The 16,371-nt window shown below is 42.6% G+C and overlaps 1 protein-coding gene across 1 annotated transcript in view; it reads left to right on the top strand.

The window, feature by feature from the left end:
* The window catches only part of nol6 (nucleolar protein 6 (RNA-associated)), a 130,765-nt gene that overhangs the window by 68,899 nt on the left and 45,495 nt on the right, over nucleotides 1-16,371 (top strand). Inside the window, exons 15-18 of the mRNA XM_038790687.1 lie at nucleotides 857-932; nucleotides 9,898-10,035; nucleotides 12,584-12,701; nucleotides 15,024-15,178. Of these exons, the coding sequence (XP_038646615.1) occupies nucleotides 857-932; nucleotides 9,898-10,035; nucleotides 12,584-12,701; nucleotides 15,024-15,178 (487 nt within the window). The remainder of the gene's footprint in view (nucleotides 1-856; nucleotides 933-9,897; nucleotides 10,036-12,583; nucleotides 12,702-15,023; nucleotides 15,179-16,371) is intronic.

Raw genomic sequence — 16,371 nt, 5'->3', positions numbered from 1 at the left:
AGCTGCGGAAGAGGAAGGTTGTAGGATGAAGTAGGGCGGGAGCAGGGAGATGTAATTATTTGGCGATAAGCTGCACTTGGGTGTGGCAGAGACTGGTTAAGTCTCCAGTCAGCCTGAGGTTGGGCCAATGGTCCATTGTTGATCTGTGGGTTACATTATTCTTAATGATGTCACCATAAAGCAGTGTGGTGGCTCGAAATAGTCTCTTTTTTTTAAGATACAGATTCTGTTTTCTCCTTCATCCTTCGAAAGTCTCCTACACCAGGCTGTACACATGCAAAGTGAATCATTGGGTCGTGGCTTCAACACAAAAAGAAACAATCCCCACAGTTCCCACCCTGCCTGTGTGATGTAACCATAGACCTTGGCTTCTGCCCTTCCAGTGACGCAGAGCTGCTGCAGTATTTGTGCATCCTAGACATCCTGCTTTTTCATTTGATTTCCCTCGGTCCCGCAAGTAATGGTGAAAAATACTTCATCATTTACAACCTAGATTTTTTCCCCACCTTTCCTCTCCTGGCGCATTGACCTGAGGTGGGGTGGAACTACCACCTGGCACTTTTGTTCAAGTGGTCATTCTTTATGTTTCACCCCAGACTGAATATCAGAGCTTCCTCCCTCCTTCCAAACAGAAGACAAAGCCCCCTCAGAATAACACCCAGTCGAGGGGATTGTGTCGTATAATCGGAATTTATGGGACATTTATCCATAATTTGTGACAGCGGAAAAGGAGCCGAAAGTCATTGGTGTTTGGGCTGTATGTGAACCAAGTGTACGATTGATGAATCCACAAGTGCTGACTGATGTTTTTCTTTCTTTCTCTCTCTTCCCCCCGCCCTTTCGGTATCCCAACTAGACATGTGGATCTACCAAAGTCATCATTGTGCTATGTTGGAGGCTTACTGGACTCTGTCATTGAGTTGGAAAAAGGGGTAAGGAGTTAATTTAAAAACACCCAGTGAAGGGATATTGCGTCTGTACTCTGACTCGGTGACTGGAGAGATGGGGAGGACGTGTAACCCTTTTGCCTTATTTTCATTCTCGGAATTACAAGTCCAATAAGATACCCGGAATGCTATCACACCCAATCACGCAGTATAAAGTATTTGAAATTTCTTTCCTTGGACCCATTCTCTATTTTCAGGACCAAAACTACCGTACATCTTTTGCTGATTTTGTTGAAGACCAGTTTCAAAGTTTCTGAAGTAATTCTAGGCTGGTATAGTGCAAGATTCAGAATTAGATAACTTTGCAGTGGCTCAGGTGGCAGAACTCATAAGAATGCACAATATTTAACAGTCCTATTTCAGTGGAAATGTCCTCAGATAGAAGTGTTACAGAGAAAAATAGTGTTTCCCAACAAACACATCTGATTTGCCAGTATCTGCCCAATGTGATATTCCAAATACCGACTTAATGAACGTTGAGCTGTATGTGAGGACTACTTAACTAATTGACTCTCTCTAGCTGTGAAATAATGAGTACATGGCAAACAATGATTGGGGACACTTTGACAGTGAATGTGTAATTATTTTATGAAAATAATCTGGCCGTAGCCAGTATTAGAAAAGTGACCTCGACATCATAAAATCCCAGCAGTTCTTTTTGGAGGGTAAACCTGCTATTATCACCTGACACGGTCTCCATTTGCCTCCAGTGCTGCACCCACATGATTGATATTAAACTGCCATTGAAATGGTCTAACAAGCCACTCTTCTATCAGTGCAGTTCAATAACGATGTCCACCACCACTGTCACCCAATAACTGCAGGCGGGCAATACATCCTGGCCTTGCACATCCTAAGAATTAATAAAATGACCATGCATCGCTGTTAAGCTAATTAGCTTTGCTAAAATTGTTGGATTAGGTAATGACTCTGAGCCAGTTGCCCTGTGCTATTAGCTCTCGCCAATTGTGAAAATAGTTTTACCTCCACCTGCAATGCAGACAAACAGATTAAATTCAGCATTGCTGCACAATGGCTTTATCCTGTTAATTATTAATCTATAAAACGTTCTCCAATCAGTGTAAGTTGTGGTTGATAGCCTGATCCTAAATTACAATTGCACACTTAACTTGAGAATGAATTTATCTAGGAAAATGTTGGATAAACTCAGAAAATGTTGGATAAACTCAGCAAGTTGGCAGCATCTGTGGAGAGGGAAACCGAGTTATCGTTTCGAGTTTGAATATGTTTGTTTTGTGCGCTGAGCTTGGAATACCTTGAGGAATTATAATTGTAGCTTCTGTAATAGTCATAAAGCACGGAGAGAAGAATAAGGATGAAGGGGCTGGTTTAACACAGGGCTAAAGAGCTGGCTTTTAAAGCAGACCAAGGCAGGCCAGCAGCATGGTTCAATTCCCGTACCAGCCTCCCCGAACAGGCGCCGGAATGTGGCGACTAGGGGCTTTTCACAGTAACTTCATTTGAAGCCTACTTGTGACAATAAGCGATTTTCATTTCATTTCATGTCATCCTGCATCCAGTTTTTAAACCAGGTTTCTTCACCTCCAGACACTCATTAATCCTGGCCAGGTTATGAATTCTAATTTCCTTAATCCGAGAGTCATTTGTGGCACAGAAGGAGGCGTCAGAAAGAGGTGTCAGGTTCATGTCGGCTCCCCGTGGAGTATGTCATGTGAGAGCCCCTTTAAGAAAAGTGTGTTTTATCAAACGGCTGCAGTGATATAATTGTGTGAGTGGAGCTGGAATGTGATTCTGCTTTTTACTTTTGTTTTGAGCAAGAAGCTCTTTTTGGCTGAGTTTTAGTTTCGCTTTCAGTTGGGGAGCTGCATTCAAGCAGATGCATACTGGTGTCTCTCTTTATGTTAAACAAGGTGTTTAGATCACTTGATAATTTAAAAGTGATAACTCTTCTCTAGAGAATTCAAACTTACTGTCTGTTAAAATGTATTTTGGCTTATGGATGTTGTTAGGAAAGTTATCTTTTTGGGGGGTATTTGTGTTGGTAGTTGGTAAGATGTTTACTGTGGGTTTATAAAATGTTAACAGGATTCATAGAATAAACATTGTTCTGTTTTAAAAATACTTTTAGTTCTCTGTTGCACCACATCTGTACAGTGGGTCCTTGTGTTCCTCATAACCAAAATCTATTCAAAGTTGTGGTTCAGGTGAACTTCATGATATACTTTGGTGTTCTCTAAACCCTGGCCTACAACAAGTAATTCATTCAATCCACACCCCTACTCGATCCCTGTAGGTCTGCAAATTTGTCCAAGCACCCTTCCAATTTCCTTTCAAATTGTTTTTATTGTTTCCACTTTTACCTGCCTCCTGGACAGCGGGTTTCCAGATCATTACTGTTTTGTATTTGAATAGTACACCCCTGCTGGTGGAACGTCACGTGGTTTGTAGTGACGTTAGCATAGTGTTTGTGTGGGCTTTACTTCCTCTCTTAGACCTGTATGAGCAACACCTCTTGAATAAATCTTGCTTTGTGCTTTGAAGAAAGTGTGGGGCACCTCCGTACTTTTTCTCTTTTGAGGCAATTTAAGAATATAACGAGAGGAACCTGGCGATGAGGATTGAGGCACTAGAAATGTCGATGTGAAAACGGGCGACGAGAACTAGTGAGAAGTTTCTTGGTGCTGGATTCAAACAGCGATTGATGGAAAAGCCACCGATGCAGAAAGATTTGGAAAAAAAATGAAGTATAACCATGAGTAAACCAGAAGAAAGGTTTTTTAAACGTGCTAAGCATTAGAAATGGGTGTACTCTAAGCTGCAGGGACAGTGCAAGTGATGAAGTGAAACGTGCTGCGGAAACAGGGATTCAAAAGTCTATCCAATTCTGTGCAGGCTATTACAGGTTGAGCATCCCTTATCCGAAATGCTTGGGGCAGACTGTGTATCGGATTGTGGAATTTTTTTGATTTTGGAAGATAATGTGATAATGCGCATGTGTGGTGCATTGGGACCTGCGCACCGCCTGAGAACCGTCCCAGAGCCTTGTGGGATTTTCCACTTGTGATGTCACGTTGTTGCTCAAAACAAAAGTGTAGATTTTGGAATTTTCTGGGTTTATTGAATTTCGGAGAAGGGATGCTCAACCTGCACTCGAATAGAACAAATTATAGTCTAGGCAACAAAAAAAAATTATTGTGGATTGGAGACCTCTTGGATCATATAGATTAAAATGGAAGCGAGGAAGGCTGAAGAAGGTATAGACCCTGGGAGCCTTTATCCGAAGTGGCAGGTATAATGAATGCATTTGATGGAGACTAAGAGACTTTGAACTCATTTGAAGATAGATTTCAACTTTATTTCATAATCAACTACTGGAGGACCTAAAGGTTGCAATATTATTCACTTCGGTAGGGCGTAAAACATTTATTTATTTTTAAAAAATAATAAATTTAGTATACCCAAAACATTTTTTCCAATTAAGGGGCAATTTAGCATGGCCAATCCACCTACTCTGCACATCTTTGGGTTGTGGGGGCGAAACCCACGCAAACACGGGAGAATGTGAAAACTCCACACGGACAGTGACCCAGAGCCGGGATCGAACCTGGGACCGTGGCGCCGTGAGGCAGCAATGCTAACCACTACGCCACCATGCTGCCCGGGCGTAAAAAAAAAGGTTCTGTAAAACTTAGTCCATCCAAAAAAGCTGGGAGTTAAAACCTTCAATGAATTGATGAAAATTCTAGAAGGGCAATTCTCACCATGACCACTTATAATTTTAGAAAGGTTTCAGTTCCACCATCGTAGTCAGGAAGAAGGTGAAAATACCTTACAATTTATGGCGATCTTAAACTTAGCAAAATACTGCAAGTTTGTTGCAACACTAGATGATACCTTTCGTGGTAGGCTGGTATGTGGACTCTACAACAAAACTATTCAGAGAAAGCTGCTTACTGATACCGCCTTAACTTTGAAGTCAGCAGTAGAAAATGCCACGTCAGTGCAGCTAGCAGCAAAAGAGGTTTCACAGATGGGAGCTGGAGCGATGATCCACAATCTGGAGACTGCCAAAAACAAGTGTGTAAGAGTACAACTATGTCATCAATGTGAACAAGTTGGACACTCAACGGGGAGAATGCTGGAGTAAAGAAAATAAGTGCAAGAATTGTGGCAAAAAGGGTCACACTGCCAAAGCATGCTGGACATGGCATACGTCACCAGCACTAAGATATGTAAGAAAAAGAAAACATCTAAGCCTACCAGTCAAGTCTGCATGATCTTCGAAGCATTTCAAGACCACTTAGGAGACAATGTACCGAGACAACTGTCCCTGTATCTATCCAGTACCTGAAGCATCTCTTCCTTAAAGATCACCCATTGTGTGTTATAGTTTTTTTTTGTCGGTCTCTATTTCAATTTTATTCTGGCTAGATCCCTCCTCATCACATTGAAATTAGCCCTCCTCCAGTTGAAGTTTTTATCGGAGTACTCCTTGCTCTTCTCCATTACTAATCTGAACCGTATGCGATGCAATACTCTTACCCAAATGTTCCCCACCGACACTTGGCCCACCTAATTTCCCAGCAGATTCCTGCAACTCAGTAACTGTTAGTAGTATCTAGTTTGTCCTTTTCCTTTGTCAGTGATGATTTTTGTGTTTTGTCCTCTCTTGAGTCTGATTAAAATTCTTCTGCCCACACGCGCCCTCTGGTCATGATGCATGATGCGGTCATCACATGCTGACTTCAGATCTGCGACATTCCTATGATAGCTATCCACGGTGCTGGTATCCCAGTCTCATCTCCTCTAACTGAGAAAACAGTGTTCGACCTATTCTGATGTCTCTTCTAATTAGCCCAAAATGAAACCCGAGATAGAAAACCCATAGACACCCCCCCCAAAATCAACTTTAAATGAAGAGGATGCTGTGCACAGCTGCAACTGGAGTTTATTTGTGTTGATTGGATTGAAACACAGTTTCAGCTGTTTCTGCAGCTCCAGCCTTGGGGAATTATTTATTTGAATTACAGTGGTTGTGCAGTGCTTGCTTGCTTGGGGAGAGGAAAGCTTGAGTGAGAACATCTCTACATCTACCTATCAGTCTTGTTCATAATCTTAAAGATAATCTTTATTAGTGTCACAAGTAGGCTTACATTAACACTGCAATGATGTTACTGTGAAAAGCCCCTCGTTGCTACACTCCGGTGCTTGTTCCGGTACACAAAGGGAGAATTCAGAATGTCCAAATCACCTAACAGCACGTCTTTCGGGACTTGTGGGAGGAAACCAGAGCACAGGGAGGAAACCCACGCTGACACGGGGGGGACATGCAGACTCCACACGGACAGTGACCCAAACTGGGTATCGTACCTGGGACACTGGAGCTGTGAAGCAACAGTGCTAAACACTGTTTAACCTTTCGGTTTTCTATCCACTCACTCCATCAGCCTTCCCTTTTCGAGACGAGAGCCTAAACCTTCTCAACCCTTAGTGATGGGGATGGTTTCTCCAGTTCTGGTATAATTATAATTGATTTTTCTTCTACCTACTGCAGTGCCTCAATGTCCCTCATCCATTTAACAATATGGAAGCAGCAAGTGTGTGTAGATGATATCAGATAATTCATCTGTTTATCTGTAAAACTCAGAACTTTTGTATGTGCTCATTTTTTGGTCACGTGACAATTGTCATGTGAGATTGAGAGGGGATTTAAGGAAATATCTTTTAATCCAGAGGGTGGTGAGAATCTGGAACTCAAGGCCTGAAAGGGTGTTAGAGACGAGAGCTCTCACAGCCCTAAGAATCATTTAGATGAGCATTTTAAATGCCATTGCATACAAGGCTATGGACCAAGTGCTGGAAAATGGGATTAGAACAGATGGGTGTTTGATGGCCAGCATGGCACAATGGGCCGAAGGGTCTCTTTGCTGTAAAACTTTGACTTTGATGCCACATATGAACAGGAGTAGGGCATTCAGCCCATCAAGCCTGCTCCGCTGTTCCATTAGATTATGGACAATCATCTATATAACACCACTTTCCTGCACTACCTCAATTTCTGTTGATGTAATTAGTCTACAGAAATCTAGTCCAGGTCTTGTTTCCTTGTTTCAGGTCTTGTTTCAGCTATTCCAATTCGCTCCTGGCTATAGAGCTATAGAGACAATTTGGCCCATCAAGTCTGCACAGGCCCTCTGAAAGATCACCCTATTTAGGCCCACTCCCCCACCAATCTCTGTAACCAGGTATCTGCACATATTGGGACTGTGGGAGGAAACTGGAGCACACGGAGGAAACTCACGTAGACACTGGGAGAACGTGCAAGCTCCACACAATCGCCCATGGCCTGATTCGAACCCAGGTCCCTACGCTGACCATTCTGCCACCGGTAGTCTCTCATATTCCAACCTTTTCACACTTGAGGGCTTCTGATACACAAAATCCCATTTTTCTATTGAAGGGTAAGGTAAAGGCATCATAGTCCCAGGTGACAATAGGCTTCTTTCCTCTTTGAGGGGGAGAGTTGACTGGTGGTGATTTAACCTGAGGATCACCACACCTTGGGCAAGATTGAGAAGGCGGGGCCTTCATGGATAACCTCAGCTGGTACACCTTCTAGCCTAGTGAGCTAAACCGGCCCCCAATTTCTTTCTTTCTCTCGCTCTCGCTCTCTCTCTCCCTTTTAGGCAAGGAGTCGATTGTAAAATGATCATTTTGTTTTCAAATCACTCCATGGCTTTGCCCCTCTCTACCTCCATAATCTCTTCCAACCCCACAACTCTCCGAGATATCTGAGCTCCTCTAATTCTAATCTCTTGTGAGCTCCTAACTTTAATTCCTCCACCATTGGTGGCCATGCGTTCAGTTAACCTGTCTCCAAACTCTGACAGTCCCTCCTGAAGCCTCTTCTCCCAATAAACAGCACCAACCTTCTTTAAAGCACGTCTTAAAACCCACCTCTTTGACCAAACCTTTGATCATCTGAACTTACAACTTCTGTTGCTTTGTGCCATATTTATTATGATGCTCCTGTGAGGTGCCTTGGGACATTTTATTCTGGTAAAGGTGCAATATACATATATGTTGTTGGATCGTACCCAGGAGAGAATTTCAAAAGGCTGGCCTATTATTCAAATTACAGTTGCAATAAACAACAACTCCTCCAGATGGCAGTGCTGAACTAATGGGAATTATTCTTGACAGTATGCTTTGAAATAGACAGGCTGCTTAAGCAAGCCTGTGAAACAGTGTTGCTGCTGAGAAAAATGAATTCAAATGGCCCGTTAGTGATTTTGAAAGAATTTTAATGGTACTGTAGCTATTTGTGGTTTATTTGTGCATTGGAATTTGAGGCCCAATAAATTGCTTAATTCTCGGTGGCAGGTCGGCACAGTGGTTAGCACTGCTGCCTCACAGTGCCGAGGACCCGGGTTCGATCATTGCCCATGTGGAGTTTACATATTCTCCCTGTGTCTGCGTGGGTCTCACCCCCACAATCCAAAAAGATGTGCAGGGTAATAATAATAATAATCTTTATTAGTGTGACAAGTAGGCTTACATTAACACTGCAATAAAGTTACTGTGAAAATACCCTAGTCGCCACACTCCGGCGCCAGTTCAGGTACACTGAGGGAGAATTCAGATTATCCAATTCACTGAACAAGCACGTCTTTCGGGACTTGTGGGAGGAAACTGGAGCATCAGGAGGAAACCCACGCAGACACGGGGAGAACATGCAGACTCCGCACAGACAGTGACCCAAGTCGGGAATTGAACCCGGGTCCCTGGCACTAGATAGGGTGCTCTTTCGGAGGGTTGGTGCAGACATGATGGGTCAAATGGCCTCCTTTTACATTGTAGGAATTCTATGATTCTAATGGTTCCAGGGATGAGAAACTTCAGTTTTGAGGGTATATCAGAGAGGTTGGGACTGTTCTCTTTGGAGAGAAGACGAAGAGGAGATTTGAGAGCAATGTTCAAAATCATAAGGGGGCTGAACAGAGTAGATGGAGAGAAACTGTTCCCATTCATAAAAGGATCATAAATGAGAAGGCACAGATTTAAAGTGATTTACAAAAGAAGCAAATGTGATGTGAGAAAAAACTGTCACACAACAAGCAGATTGGGTCTGGAAAGCACTACCTGCAAACATGGTGGAGGCAGGTCCAATCAAGGCATTCGAGAGGGCCTTGGATGATTACTTGAATACAAATAATGTGTTCAGGGAAAATGCAGAGAAATGGCACTAAGTTATGATGCTCGTTTGGAGAGCTGGTGCAGACACGATGGGCCAAATGGACTCTTGCGTCATAACCATTCTGTGAATAGATTCCAGCACTTTTACGATGACTGTTTCCGTTCTCCCTCCTTTCTTGAAAAGTGCTGTTTTATCTGCCAACTTCCAATTTGCTGGAACTGTTCCAGAATCTCAGAAAATTTGGAAAAATCATAGCTGTAGCTATCTCTTTTTACCCTAGAATGTAGGCCATCAGGCCCTGAGGATTTGTTGGATTGTAGCCCCTTAATAATTTCTCTGGTACTTTTTTGTCTGCTGATATTAATTACCTTCACTTCCATGGTCTTTTTAGCCCTAGGTTCCCTCTTATTTCTGGTATAGAATTCGTTTTTTCTATTGTGCAGACAGCACAAAACATTTGTGCAAAGTAGCTGCTGTTTCCATATTCCCCGTTCTAATTCCTCCCGTCTCCGCTTCTAAGCAACAGATATTTTCTTCTTTAGTTACTCTCTTTTCTCATATATTTGTAAAGCTCTTACAATTGTTTTTGGTGAAAGCAGGTATTCTCTGTGGCTGTAATTAAGCCTGATTGTTTTCTGAAGGTTATCATTACTGAGTAAGAATCTGGCCACCATACTTTTCTTTTTAAAAAAAAAAGCAACGGTCATAATTTTCTTTCAACCCATAAAAACCTCTGTAAGATTCACCCAGAATTGCATCCTTCTGCCTCAGCGTTCAGGGTCCGAGGAGAAGACCATCAGTGTGGTGCAGTCATATGATGACCTCAGTCGGAAACTTTGGAACCTCAGTGGACTTCCCTTGAATGTCACATCAGTCCAAGGGACACATCCTGTGTTTCGATTCACAGAAGTAAGCAGATTTTTTTGCACTTTGGATATTTAAGTATATAAGAAAATTCAAACCACATTGACATCAGTGCGGTGATTTTGCTTTTAAGATTGCGTTACGCTTGTGTGCAATTTGCTGCACTGTTGGTATTTTTAAACTGTCCTGTGTTTAAAGAAACAAGCAGCTCTTGACCAAATGATGTGGTCTATTTTGAGGCAGTTTCCTGCTGCAAACTCTTGCCTACTAAAAGTGGGAAAACAAGATTCAAACCTAAAATTTTGACCCAACATATGTTCTCCTATGACTTGTAATAATTCCTCCTCCTCGCCCCTAGAGAATTGAATTGAATTTAATTTATTGTCACGTGTAATAATAATGATTTTTATTCGTGTCACAAGTAGGCTTACATTAACACTGCAATGTAAGTTACTGTGAAAAGCTCCTCGTCGCCACACTTTCATAGAACTTCAGTAATTCGTTGCTGATCATTATCAGTTCCGGATAGAGATTTTGGGCGGGTAGCTGAAAGAAACATTTTAAATGACTCTGTTATCAACAACTGGATGTTCTTCCCCAGCAGGGGGCACTCTAGGAGTTTAGGTCATGGGTGCCTTCTCTTAAATCTATCGGTGCACATTTATGGAATTTCCCCAGGAAGTTTTCATATTCCTGTGTGTTTTTTTTAACCAATGTGTATTCAAAGCTTAAACACAAAACATTTGATTTCATTGAACCTTTGCATAGTTAAGATTTTACCTGCTGAATTATGTTCCTTCTGCAGCATTTTATTCAAAGGATTACCGTCCACAACCTGAATTAAAATGAGACCAAGTTTGGGGTTTTTGGGTGATAAAAGAGCAATTAAAATTTTTCATTCATTCACTTCACAATAAATCTTTGCCTGTTCAGTATGCTGAGTGCACCAAGGATGTGTGGTACAGTACTATGCACAGGCACAAGGTTAAATGTTTTGTTTTTGTGTATAATGACAGATTTTAAAGTTATGTTATTCCACCTGAACAATCTTCTTTTATGAACAGCCCCCGCCCCCACCAGAGTTTGCTCACATGTTGGGATTTTGTTTTCAGTTATTCGTTGGCAAGGTGACTTGAGGCAAATAATCTAAGTCCCAACCCTTGATGGATTCCGAGTACTGTGCCTCTGCATTGCCTAAAGGATGTTTTTCTAACCACTGTTATTCAGGGAGTGGCAAGAGATGGTTGTTTGTGACTAATCCTCAAGTTGAGACTTGGGGCTCAGTTGCGCAGCATGTTTGCACAGCAAGAAAGGCCAAGTTGAGCAGGTTGCCAGCCGAGGCCAGGCTCCTGTCATTGCTCACAGTAAAAATGTTGTTTTCCTTAAAACAGAGGAAGCAAAGGGGTGACCTAATTCAGGCGTACAAAATTATAAGGGGCCTGGGGAGAGCCGACAAGTAAGACTTGTTTCCCCTGGCAGAGGGGCCAATTACCAGGGGGCATCGATTTATGGTGATTGGGGGAAGGGTTAGAGGGGACACGAGGTAACACCCTTTTCACCCAGAGGGTGGTGGGTGTCTGGAATTCACTACTGAAGTTTGCGGTTGAGGCTGAAATGTCCAGCTCGTGTTGTAACCTTTTGTGGGCTTTTCACAGTAACTTGATTGCAGTGTTAATGTATGCCTACTTGTGACAATAAAGATTATTATTATTAGAATCTGCAAGGCTACGGAGCAAGTGCATGAAAATGGGATTAAAATGAGCGGCTAGTTTCTTTTTTTCTTCTTCTTTGGCCAGCACAGACACGATGGGCTGAATGGCCTCTTTCTGCACTGTAACATTTCTATGGTTCTGAGCTAGCTTCTTCCGCCATAACATTGCTCAACTCCACTCCTACCTCAACTCATATCTGCTGTTGAATCCCTCATCCTTGTCTTGGTTACCTCTCAACTTGACTATTCCAATACTTTCCTTGTTGGCCTCCCATTTTCCACCCCCCCAATCTTGAGATGGTCCTAATTGGAACAAAAGTGCATTCCCACATTACCCATCCCTCATTGACCTATCTTGGCTCCCAGTTTGGTAGTGCCTCAATGTTTAAATTGTCACCCTTATTTTCAAATTTCTCCTTGGCCTCACTCATCCCTATCTGTGTAACGTCCTCCAGCCCTGCAATCGTCTGAACTCTTCACACTCCTCCAAGTAAGGTTTTCTGGTCATCTGCTCTAATACCCCCTCGTGTGGCTATCAGCAGTTTGGTTTTGGGACGTTTTACTATGTTAAAGGCACTATATAAATGCAAGTTGCTGTTACTAATGCAGGCAATGTGCTGATAATAAATTTGTCTTGATAACTTCTATGCTCTTTGGTCATTAGGGTATTTGTGTGGGAGCCCATGAGAGGGAGAAGGAGTAAAATACCTTCTGAACAGATGGACTCCCACCATCAAAATGCTGTAAGGCAAAGTCAAAATGTTAGCTTCACCCATAAATCCCATTTTAGGTTTGGCTAAGGTCAAGCATTAATTTTTAGTCCTTAAACCTTTGTATCAGTTGTCAGCAGTTCCTTTGTAAATTTGGTTTCTTCCTTTATAGGTTTTTCCACCAGTGCCAGTGAAACCAGATTTCTCTTATTATGTGAAAGATAAGAACAGCAAATGCCTGCTTCCTTCAACTGATAAGCCAAGCCCAGTATATGTCCCAGCATTGAAAGGTAAGAGGTTAGGAAACATTGGCTTTCTTTCGTCCAAATGTACCGTGCTTGTCTTCTTGATCCACGTAATTGAAAGAGAAAGTGTCTCCTTTCTGACAATCAGTCGCCTTCTGTATGTGTGCAGTTCAATAAGCTGCTTTTTGTTTGTCGCAGTTAATCTCCCTCCAAAGTGAGAAAGGGAGAATAATTTATTTTACACTTGTAGAGAATGAGAAAGTATTAATGGCTGAACACACTGTCCTGGAATGGAGATGCTGTGGTTCGAATCTGTGGTAGCTCAATGCACACACACAAAGCTTATTGATGAAAGGCAAAGGCAGTTGGGAAACAGGCACATAACAGTTTTCAACAGGTCTTTACTCTTCAGCACCGTGGTTCACACTGCCTGGGGTCCGGCTCCCTGGATCCCGCGCACACTCTCCATTGGCCGATTCACATACTTCCGTGCGATTGGCCCTGAGCCGGTCACGTGTTCTGTGGAGCTCGCCCCTTTAAAGGGGCCACACTCCCACAGAATCTTAGTCCCAGCTGTAATTAAAATTCAATTTTTCCTAAGATCATAAGGCAGTTAAATGTTACAAATTCAAGTCTGCCGTAAATACTTTCTCGGGTTCATTGATGTCAGACATCTGACACCCCGACCAATGGTCTGATCGGCCTACATTTGTTATCTACTCACACGGTAGTGTAACCTGGGGTGGAAACGCCACCTTGTGACCTGAACTGTATGTTTGTTTCATTGTCTCCACGGGTCTACTGACTGAACACTTGGTGAACCTAGGCCAGAAACTAATAATCAGCTGCCTTATTTCACACTGTGTGAACATCCTGACTGCCACGTAATCAAAATTCACTGATTCCACCTCACTCTACTTCCTGCGCACAAGGAACATAAACTCTCCAGTGGATTGTTGTTTCTTGTGTTTTTATGTTTCTGTACAAACACTGAACAGAGAACATAGAACATACAGTGCAGAAGGAGGCCAATCGGCCCATCGAGTCTGCAGCGACCCACTTAAGCCCTCACTTCCACCCTATCCCTGTTAGTTTTTTGAAGAATAAAGGGATTAAGGGTTATGGTGTTCGGGCCAGAAAGTGGAGCTGAGTCCACAAAAGATCAGCCATGATCTAATTGAATGGCGGAGCAGGCTCGAGGGGCCAGATGGCCTACTCCTAGTTCTTATGTTCTTATGTAACCCAATAACCCCATCTAACCTTTTTGGACACGAGGGCAATTTAGCATGGCCAATCCACCTAACCTGCACGTCTTTGGACTGTGGGAGGAAACCCACACAGACATGGGGTGAACGTGCAGCCTCCGCACAGGCAGTGACCCAGCGGGGAATCGAACCTGGGATCCTGGCGCTGTGAAGCCACAGTGCTATCCACTTGTGCTACCATGCTGCCCATTGGTTCTAAGAATTTGCGTCATGGCCTTCAGTCTGCAGTAGAGCTTCTTCAGATTGTTGCCTCTTATTTTAAAAAAAAAATCTAGTTAGCTTGTTTTCAGTGACAACTTTCAATGGTTTCATGGTCATTATTAGACTTTTAATTCCAGATTTTTATTGATTTCAAATTTCACCACCTGTCATGGTGGGATTCAAACCTGGGTCCCCAAAGCATTACCCTGGGTCTCTGGTGTACTAGTCCGGTGACAATCCCACTATGGCACTGCTGACTTAACCTTCCCCAGACCTAGGAGCAGAATCCATTCACCTCATTTAGCAGAGCTGTGCAAACTTTGAGTTGGGTAGGGTTGACTGAACAGCAGTAAGTGAGAACATTCACTGGAATGTCACGCAATTTTTCTTTGGCTGATGAAGATTGGTTCAGACACCTAATCGGAATTCTAACCAAAATCTCTCAGCCCACTGTTTTGTTTGCTTAATCCCTGAGAGCTATGTTTATCTCAGTTACAGCATTTTTAACGTTAATTACGCACCAATCTGTCCATTGAGGCACAGTCCGAATTCCCAAAAGGTTAAAATATTTGCAGAAAGATTATCGAACATGTTCTCAAATTAACATGTATTTTAAATAGCTTACTTTTTAAACTAATGGATCCCAACGAATTGGGAAGTGCTGAGACGAGCACAAATAATTTTTGGGTCATAACTCAGTAATGTAAAATGCAATGCAGTGAATCTCCCAGGAGCTTCCTGTGCTTTGTGTGAATCTGACTGCTCCGTGATTGTGATTTTGTCTTCCGGTATGCTGCATTGCTGTTCAGAATTTCCCCAAGATATTTGCTCACAGATGCTTCTTCAGCGTTGAGTTATCCCTCAGGATTTTGTGTAACATTCAATATCCTTTGTCACTTAGTAATCTGTCACATGGAAGGAAGTGGGAAATGGCCTCAAAACAAAGACGCTATTCAACGTGTCAAAGCAGCGTTTCACATACGCTTGGCTGACCTCCTCCACCAACAGCATCAACTCACTTCCCAGCTGTCAAGCACTCACGTGGATGTGTATAAGGTATGTCAAAATGTGATTGCCAGACGTAAACAACTGTTGCTCTAGACACGAGTCATGAACATTGGCATAGAGCACTGGTGAAAGTTAGAAAACAAAATTAAAGAAGCCGTTTCCAAAGTACGGCTCTTCATCCAAAATCAGAACATACTGGTTCACGGCTGAAAGTGAAAGTTGAGATTTTGGCTAGGTTACTTTCGTCAGTTAATTTGAGCCAACAGTGGAGGGATGTGGGGAAGTGTTTCATTCTTTCTGATGATTGGTATTCGTGAATAGGCTTAGCTGCTGTTTCTCCACGACCCTGTATTTTCATGTCATAGCCAACAATATAGCTGCTGATGGAGTTGTGGGGAAAAGAATCTCAACCCTGTCAGAAGAGACTAACTACAAACTGTGTTTAGAAATTTTGCTCCTCGAAGTCGTTGACCAACAATTGTTCTATGTGTATGCATAACATACAGGACTCCGTAAGAAGTCTTACAACACCAGGTTAAAGTTCAACAGGTTTGTTTCAAATCACTAGCTTTCGGAGCACTGCTCCTTTCTCAAGTGAATGAAGAGGTAGGTTCCAGAAATATATATATATATATAGACAAAGTCAAAGATGCAAGATGATACTCTGAACGTGAGCATTTGCAGGTAATTAAGTCTTTACAGATCCAGAGAGGGGGGTAAACAATTCACACCTCTTTAACCTGGGGTTACCCCTGTCTCTGGATCTGTAAAGACTCAATTACCTGAAAATACTCCGAAAGCTGGTGACGTGCTAATGCTTTGGGACATGGGATCAAAATCTACCATGGCAGCTGGTGAAATTTAAATTCAGTTAATACAATATCAGTAATGGTGACCATGAAACAATCATCAATTGTCAAAAATGTCCTAATGTTCACTAATTTCCTTTCGAGAAGTAAATCTGCCATCCTTGCCCAGTCTGATCTACATGTAATTCCTCAACAATGTGGTTGACTCAATGTGGTCTGCCCTCTGAAATGGCTGAGCAAGGCAGTCAGGGATGGGTCACAAATGCTGGCCATGTCCCATATCCCATAGAAGAAAGAAGGACCCTACCTGCAGTATTGTGGATGTACATACATCACATGAACTGCAGCAGTTCAAGAAAGTAATTCGGCAGCATCTTCTCGAGACCAGTTAAGGATGGACAGTAAATGCTACTTTGTCAGCGACAGACACAT

The sequence above is a fragment of the Scyliorhinus canicula genome, chromosome 3, assembly GCF_902713615.1.
Source record: "Scyliorhinus canicula chromosome 3, sScyCan1.1, whole genome shotgun sequence".
NCBI lineage: Eukaryota > Metazoa > Chordata > Chondrichthyes > Carcharhiniformes > Scyliorhinidae > Scyliorhinus > Scyliorhinus canicula.
This window is presented reverse-complemented; position numbering and strand designations above follow the sequence as displayed.